The sequence below is a fragment of the Protobothrops mucrosquamatus genome, unplaced genomic scaffold, assembly GCF_001527695.2.
Source record: "Protobothrops mucrosquamatus isolate PMUCROS unplaced genomic scaffold, P.Mucros_1.0 scaffold3598, whole genome shotgun sequence".
In the NCBI taxonomy this organism is placed as follows: domain Eukaryota; kingdom Metazoa; phylum Chordata; class Lepidosauria; order Squamata; family Viperidae; genus Protobothrops; species Protobothrops mucrosquamatus.
Genome location: NW_015389561.1, coordinates 13,378 through 22,428, shown reverse-complemented (window position 1 = coordinate 22,428; position 9,051 = coordinate 13,378). Strand labels below are relative to the sequence as shown.

Below are 9,051 nucleotides of genomic sequence, written 5' to 3'. Positions count from 1 at the left end.
GGGAGGATGGAGGGTCAGTGATAACCCCCGTGGGGGGGATGGAAACAACATATTTGAGCAGTGAGAAAAGGGAGAGGAAAGGAATTTGTGCGCTCCAGACGGGGAGGATAGAAAGGGTTCCCCCCACCTGGAGGGCGGGGGTAGAGAAAATCGGCGATAGAAGGTGCAAAGCACTTAAAGGGACCCCTTGCACTGGAGTAGGCACCTTGCCCGTAATACGGCAGGAACAGCTGGGTCCATTAACACGTAGCAGAAGCCGGATGCAGGCGATCAACGCTTTATAAGGGTTTCTTCCAGACTGCTGTTTTAACGCCCTGATGATGTCAGATGGTTCTGACGAAAGCTCGGCTCATTAAATTTTTAAACTTTTAAATTTTATTCCTCTTGGTGCTCGGCTTTTATTTGCTTTTTATCATATATATATATATATATATATGGGCATTTTCTTCTCATACAGTTCTTCATTGCATATTATTTTCACTGGGCAGATACCCTCAAAGAGAGGAAGTTCTTCAAATGTCCTGGCTTTAAAGGTGATAACTACCATGGTACCTTGAATTCCACCAAGAAAGAAACTGGAAGGCAATTCAGCTCACACAGCAATGGTATACTTTTGGCAAACTGAGGGGTGTCTATTACTATGCCAAAGGCTATATTGTGGACCAACTGTAATTTCCAGGAGGTCTCCAAAGACAGTCTCATGCAGAATACATTGCAATAGTCCAACTTGAAAGTGACCAAGGCATGAGTGATCCTGGGCAGGGCATCCAAGTCCACAATTGAAACAAAGAGATCATTGTCGATTTCAGAAAAGGCAGGAACAGCCACACTTCTCTGTGCATTAATGATTCACCTGTGGAGATGGTTACCAGCATCAAATTCCTGGGTGTGCAGCTAACAAGTAGGCTGACTTGGTCGCTCAACAGTGAGAAACTGATGAAGTGGGCACAGCAGTGCCTGCATTTTCTGCGTCGCATGAGAAAAGCACATCTTCCTTTCCCTGTCCTGACCACTTTCTACAGGGGGACGATCGAGAGCATCCTGTCATACAGCATCACAGTCTGGTTTGGAGGCATCACTGCTTCAGACAGGAAGGCGGTGCAAAGAGTAGTGAGAATGGCTGAAAAGATCATTGGCAGTTCCCTCCCTCCTATCCAGTACATAGCACAGAAGCGTTGCTTGAGCAGGGTCCGTAAGATTATCTGGGACACTACACATCCTCTTCACGACCTGTTTTCCTTGTTACCTTCTGGGAGGAGGCTTCGTGGTATCTGTAGCAGAACATCCAGAGTCAGCCATAGTTTCATTCCATACAGCATTAATCTTGTGAACTCTCAAGCTTCCTCCTTCCGTTATATATTCAAGATGGACAGTATTTAATATTTATTTGCTACGTATATGTAGGGGTGTGGGTCTATACATATGTTGTTCATAGTATGTTTAGGTGTGTGTCATGTATGTGTTTCACTTTGAGAGCGGGCAACTAAATTTCATTTTTGATGTGTGCCGTTGTGCCCACAGTAAAAAAAATGACAATAAAGGTTATCTTATCTTATCTGATACACAAGATATATCTGTGCAAAGGGTCCCTAGCCACAGCTGCCAACTGCTTCTTGAGCAGGAGTTACAAATCCAGGAAGATCCTCAAATTGTACATCAATTCTGCCTCGGTAAGTGCTACCCCATCAAGAGTCAAAAACAAAAGTAATTCAACACAATTGGTTAAAGAAGAGGGCTTTTCACCACCACTTTCCAGCCTGACAGAACCACCCCTTCCCTAAAATAGATATTAGCCCCCTCACGCACCCAACCATGCCACTTTCTTGGAAGCCTTAACCAGCCAAGAGGGGGATGGATCCAGAATACAAGCTTCCAAGCTCACAGCTAAGTTAATGTGATCGTGTGCTGTCAGAATCACTAGTAAGGTAATTCAACCTGATTAGTGGCTGATGACTTAAACATGTTTTGGGTATAAGTCCTATATGGGGTCATTTTTGCTGCTCTCCATGCACATCTACCACATGAGCTGGATATTCCAACTTCTAGAAGTAGGAATGTGCTGGAGAGGAGTGCAAGTGACATTACATGTAGCACAATGATATCAAACACATGATATTATACCAAATATTGTCAACCCGTCAAGGTGGGGCAGGTCAAGGAACAAACGATATAAGGTCTGCTATTGCTATAAGTTATAATTACAAAATCTTCAAAGCCTATTAGAGTTTTCTTCTATTCCCTCTTATGCATACACAATCAAGGCAGAGTTATCTCGTGTTGTTGTTTTTCTCGCCCCTCATCCTTCCTACAGCTAAATTGACCTCAACAGTTTTTGCATTCTTTCTTCAAGGCAATCTCCCAAGCAACTTCTGTTTTTTTGGTAAATGTTAATATAAATGGATTTACTAATTAAAACAGCATAATGTTCATCAAAGACAGAGAAAAGAACAAATAATGATCTAAAATGAGACCATTTGGGTAGCCTGAATTTGAGCCCATAATAAACTTGAAATTATACTTTATACTTCATTAAAATTAGGCTGACAACTAGTTTGATGTAGTGGCCAAAGCATCAGCCTAGAAACCAGAACACCATGAATTCTAGTCCTGCCTTAGGCACAAAGCCAGTTGATTGGCCTTGGGCCAGTGGCTTTCTCTCAGCCCTAGAAAGGAGGCAATTGCAAGCACTTCTAAAAATCTTGCCAAGAAAATTGTAAGAACTGGTCCAGGCAATCTCCTAAAACTGGCATGATGGCACAGAAGAAAAACAAAATAGACTACTGGGTTATGAACCAATGAAAATTCCAAACTATGGTAAAAGTAGGCATGCCGGAAAGGGGAAGGTATAAGAAAGTAAGTCACAACTGCCACTTTTATTATTTTAGACCTTTCATAACCATCACCAGAGAGGCAGTCTCATCAGATTCCTCTATAAAGTGGGGATAACTAAAATTTAATGGAGTAACACTTCTAGCCATGACTTCCTTCTGGCATCCAGCAATAATGCTGGATTTTGGGTATTTCTCATCTTACTATGATCCTCTGTACATAGAATGACCCCATTCAAAACAGACATATTGGCCATCCATGGGTTTGTGGGGTTAATTTATTTCTACCTTGAGTCTCATGTTATTCATTTCCATTAATGAAATCAAACCCAAAATTCATAAAAGAAGCAACCTATTTAAAGTGAAGAATTCAAAGAGAGTAGATTCTTATAGAATCTTCCCACCTGGAAGGAACAGAATCACTGCTATTTCATGATCTTGTTTTCATGCCATCCAAGCCATCCCAGCAGAAACTCACAGCTGATAACATCGAAAGTTGCTGAGAAAATGAGGACTATCCGCAAAAAAAACTAATGCTCTTTTTGACTCTAAGAATAGTTCATCTATCATACTGATCAAATGAGACTTCAGCCAAAATCATGAAGTTAGATCTCAATTGATATGAAGGACAATGACTGTGAACTTTGCAACATAGCAGCTAACAGTTTCTATGAGGTCATGAAAATATCATCTTCTGTTTATTACACAGGACCCCCATTATCATGTAGTTGGCCATACTTTTGCAGCAAGCAGTAAAGCTTCATATGAAGGCAGAAGCATAATCAGACAAGACTGAAAGGGAACTGGAGTGTAGTAACGGTAAAATTTAGTTTTGTAGTTAGCTGCTGTTCTTACCAACTTGATAATGATGTTGTTATTGTCATTGGTCACATCATCATGGCTTTATTATAATAACATTCCATCATGGCTAAATTGCCAGCTATCGTAATTGAGCACATGATTATTGAAAGGGAAATGAAATAACAGATGAAAGGGATGAAAATCTTATTTTCATCTATAGAAAGTTGATACATTTTGAATGTATTGGGTGATACATAATTTAGAGACTCTTCCTTGATTAAGTTACAAGTTCCTAAATCACCAGTTAGATATACAGTAGATGGATTTAGTCATCTACCCAGAAAAAAAAATAGAACTGGTAGCAATCAAATATAATGTCTTCTGGAATAGAGTTGACTTCTTAATATGGAGGGGGTCTGCAGGACTGTGAACAGACCATTTCCTAATTACTGTGTCCCAGATTGTTGAACAAGCCCCACACAACTAAGAGGCAGTATTCCAGAGAAACAAAATACTTATGACCATATATTTGACCATTTTTGTTTGTTTGTTTTCCCTCCTTTCTAGTAGATTAGATTAGAACTTTAAGGAACTAACAAATCCTGTTTCCCTATTCACATAGGCTGCTAACTCATAATTGCAATGAATATGCCAGTAACAAACGGTGCCCTCAAATTATGCATTATTACCCTTAAAGAAACACTATTTTTTTATTTTTCATGTTACTAGAAGTATGAATCTCTACTCCTCTTGTCTTAATTCTGAGTGAGAATTCTTTCTATTCTGAGATGACTGATATGTAATAAAAAAAAACCAGTTTGTCCTCAATAGCATCCTGACCATGACTGATTGCATCTTGTGTAGTTCCTGTCCTTGTAGTGCATCTGTGGGGAAGAGAGGATGTCATAAAAATTAAGATAAGGGCCACAACTGTGAGACTAAAGCCTCATTCCCATATTAATGTAATTTGCCACATGGAGTTTTGATTTTATGGTCATAGGCACCATCTCAACTCTTACTCTCTGCCCTCACAGATGCCCCAAAGCAGTGATGGCAAACCTTTTAGAGACCGAGTGCCCAAACTGCAACCCAAAACCCACTTATGCATCGTCGGGGGCCGTGTGGGTGTGGCCCATTGGGTGGGCGTGGCTGCGGTGGTAACAGCAGACTGGGTGGGACTAAAAAGTTCAATCAACCAATTCCAACTTTGCAAGATCTTTTTTTTTCCTGGGAGAAGTTGAAATTCACTGATTGATTGAACCTTTTTTTTTTTGTACACTGCGGCGGAGGCCTAAAGTGAAAAGGTTTTATAAAACCCAGCTGAAGGCCTAGGACTGGGGCAACGGCGTGCATGCCCACAGAGAGGGCTTTGCGTGCTGTCTCTGGCACCCATGCCATAGGTTCGCCACCACTGCCCCAAAGCATGGGTCTTTCATTATAATATTAACTATAGATACAGTCAATCCTAATTGAAAAACCATTGCTGAGCATCCATTCAAAATTATGGTGGTGCTAAACAAGGGTAACTTATAATGGGTCCTGATAGTTGAGCCCACTGCAGCATTCCTAGAGTCACGGGATCTCACTTTGGACACCGAGCAACCAGCTCACAATTATGTCGCAGTGTCCCACAGTCATATGATTGCTGTTTGCAATCTTCTGAATTGATGTGTTCTTTGTCTCATAAGTTCTTATTAAGATGAAAATGTCATAATTCCCAATTCACGCTTCGCTAATCATGTGTCCTATTTAATCCCCAAGTAACATGAATTATAGTTTATTATCAAATGCTGCAGCTACAGATCTCAAAATGCTAAACTGGGCTGCTATCAAATTCTACCCCACTTGAATTTAAAAAGATTCTTTTAATAGGAAAAAAAAACCATGCAGAAAGCTGGTGCCAGCCTCTAGCATAGTATCTCTCAACTTTAGCAACTTTAAGATGTGTGGATTCAGCTCTCAGAATTGCTGGCCAAGCAACCCATGTGGTCCCCAAATCACAGAAAGTTTGCCCACTCCTGGGTTAAACTACTTGAAAAGTAACTTTTCTATATACATGCCCACACTGGGCATTAAGGCCTTTAGGTGTCATTCCAACAAGGAACTTTTTAAGTAGCTTTTCAGATTTCGCAACATGTTCCTAAGGGACATCAGATTAGGTCCCACTCTATTCTCCCTCCCTACTCATGCAAAAATCTTTTTATTTGGATTTGTGTTTTTTTATAGTTTTTTGTTTGATTGATTAATTAATATATTTTCATGGAGCTAGTTTAGGGTAACATTTAAGGCACAGACTGGAAAGTAAAAGACTATGAGTTCTAGTCCCGCCTTAGGCACAAATCAAGTTGGATGACCTTGTGCCAGTCTCCCTCTCAGTCCAAGGAGACAAGGACAAATCACTTCTGAAATCTTGCCATAAAACTGCAGGGACACTTCCTGGTAAAATCATGGATCATCTATGCCAGCGGTTCTCAACCTATGGGTTGCGACCCCATTTGGGGTCGATCGACCATTTCACGGGGGTCGCCAAGCAAGGCTGTCCGCTATTTTTTCCCCCTTTTCCGGCGGGTGCCTTACCTCCCTTGAGCTGGGCCAGCTGGTGGTTGGCCTGCTCCGTCTCTGCCACTTGCCAACTACGCCTCGGCCGGCGCAGGGGGTGGAACCACGCATGCGCGGTGCTCGCGGGCAGGGAAAGTCCTCGACTTACGACCGGTTTAGTCCTCGACTTACGACCGGTTTAGTCCTCGACGTACGACCGGTTTAGTCCTCGACTTACGACCAGTTTAGTCCTCGACTTACGACCAGTTGGGGGTCACGGAATTAAAAAGGTTGAGAACCACTGATCTATGCTATACCTTACTGCTAAATTGTAAAGGTCATACCATCTTTTGTAAGCATTATCTGTGTGCCTTCTAAATGAAGATCCAGTACAAAACATTCAGCCAAAATAAAATGATGATTAGGTTAGATTTTTCTACCCAATCTTGTAGAGACAATCGAACAAGCATTCCTATCTGAAAAGTTGATTCATTTAAGTTTTCCTACCTACATACTTTGCCGCATCTCACTAATACTTTTTGTGTTTGATTTTTGGCAGATTGAAAAGGATCACAAACTGATAGCTGCAAGATGGCAGAAACTTACTCTTTGTCTTTCCATACTATTGGACAACATAACTATGCTGCAACAGAACTGGAAACTGGATACTCTTTACAAAAAACAATTATGGTAATTTCAATTCCAATCTGCATTTTAGGATTACTTGGGAATGCAATTATCTTCTGCCTTCTCTGCTGCTCAATCAAGAAAACTAACTTTACTGTGTATTTCCTAAATTTGGTAGTGGCTGATTTTGTTGTACTCATCTACTATGTTATTGTTTTTATTTTATTTTTGAAAGCTGTTCCTATCAGTCTATATTCGTTAAATATAATGGAGCTGGCACATGCATTTGGATTCAACGCCAAGACCTATGTGCTAACAGCTATCACTGCTGAAAGATACGTCATGGTTTTTTCTCCAGCCTGGTATCAACTTCACCGGCCCAAGCATTTCTCAGAAATCATGTGTACCATTTTGTGGGTCTTGTCTGGCCTGCTAGCCATCATATTATATTATTCTTGCTACTTGGAGACTGATACATTACTTATGGAAGCTAATCATCATTGTGAGCCTACAAAAATGGCCAGAGTAATAATCAACCTCCTTGTTTTTCTTCCCATCATGGTCTTTTCTACATATCTTATTTTCACAAGAATGCTGAGTGTATCCCAGGAAACTCCTCTGAGAAGACTTGATATCACTATAGTGGCCACAGTTCTTCTGTTTCTTATCTTTGCTGCTTCAGTGAGGATTATTGAAATCATAGCCCGTTGGGTTCCAAAAATCCATATTCCAATTCTCTTTCTCATTCTTCATTTTCTTGATGCCATTGACAGCAGTGGGAACCCCTACGTCTACCTGATAGTTGGCTATTCAAAGACACCGACTGATTGTGAAAAACCTTTGCAAACATTACTTGAGAGGGCTTTGTTGGATGATGGAACAACAGAAATGTAGGGAAGAACTTATTCGAGAAGATTGTACCAAAGGGATGCTATCAAAAATTATGCCATTTGTTATTGCCTTGAGTTCCAGAATAAATGGATTACGTTTATTGCATAAAGTTTGGCTTTGCTCATTACTTCTAATGTACCTACATGTTTCTATACTATGCTTACCCTCTTCTACAAACAACACATCTCAAATCTTTAGCCGTTATGTGTGATCAAAGTATTGCCCTTTAGCTACTTCATTTAGGGCTGCATTAAAAAAAAACACCTGATCTTTGAGCTGCCTTGATGACCAGTCCCTATTCTGCCTTAGTAATGAGGCCAGCAAATGGTACTGTCCTTGCAGATAGAATGCAGATATTAAGGAAAGCAATTGGTGGATTCCCTGATTTTATTTCTCCTCTCACCAAATATCACCAAGAAAAACCAATGACTCTCCTCAAAGTGGGCTGAAGCAAGAGTTGATTCATAGTTAGACTTGTGGACAATTTGGATATGTGATAGATTTCAACTGATTTGCATCAATACATGCATATGTTTTTGGATTTGAATTGGATTTAACAACTTAATATGGTTTAAATTCCATACTACAGAGGATTTTAACTCTGGCACTGAAAAGAGGAGTAAGACTAGTAAAACAATTATTCGACCCCAGGGTTGTTGAAAACATGATAAAAGGACCAAGAAAAGACACATCTTGTCCTTGTTGACCTTAAAAAGGGGACTTGAAGGTTTTGGATGGCGTTTTAAAATTAACATGCCCTATGCCATAGCATAGCATTCCTGGAATCCCAGGGTCTCTTTCTTGACTGGTCTACTTTGAAGAGCTGGTTGAACTGATTGTTCAAAGCGTTGTTCAAAGAGAAGAGTGTAAGAGAAGAGGAGGCAGAGCCTGGGAGCAGAGTCAAGAGAGGAATTAGTTGGAGTCATTATGTTCCAACAAGTGATCCAAGTCCACCTCACCCCCCTTGAATTCTCTTAGCCCTTATCTAGTGCCAATTTAGTGCTGATTTTATTTGCCCAGATTATTGTGTATAGGCATGAGCAGTAAATCAACTTAACTGGAGTTTAATGTGTGGTCCTGATTTTTTACACCTGACAGATTAGGAGTAACTTGCACAGATTTTGCTCTTTCAGATCCAGCGTATTTCTTGGAAATACTGTAAGCACTTTCTTGCTATAGATAAGAACAATGTATTTTTTCAGTGGTAAAAATGATCAGCTTGTAACTATACATTGTCCAGTTAGATACTTCTTTTGTGTATTTATATATTTTTAAAAAAGAATACCACAGCAACTAGCATTAACTTTAGTGAAGCTCAAATTGTCCATAACTGACTAGGAATGAAAAAACTGGTCTGCCAGTCTGT

At 40.3% G+C, this 9,051-nt stretch overlaps 1 protein-coding gene across 1 annotated transcript; it reads left to right on the top strand.

Moving 5' to 3' along the window:
* Positions 1 to 6,758: 6,758 nt before the first annotated feature.
* LOC107297933 (mas-related G-protein coupled receptor member H-like) lies at positions 6,759 to 7,688 on the top strand. Its single transcript, XM_015827299.1, has one exon. The coding sequence runs from the start codon at positions 6,759 to 6,761 to the stop codon at positions 7,686 to 7,688; it is 930 nt and encodes a 309-aa protein (XP_015682785.1).
* Positions 7,689 to 9,051: the final 1,363 nt, after the last annotated feature.

Coding starts and splice junctions, on each gene's coding strand:
- LOC107297933 (XM_015827299.1), top strand. CDS start 6,759: ATGGCAGAAACTTACTCTTTGTCTTTCCATACTATTGGACAACATAAC.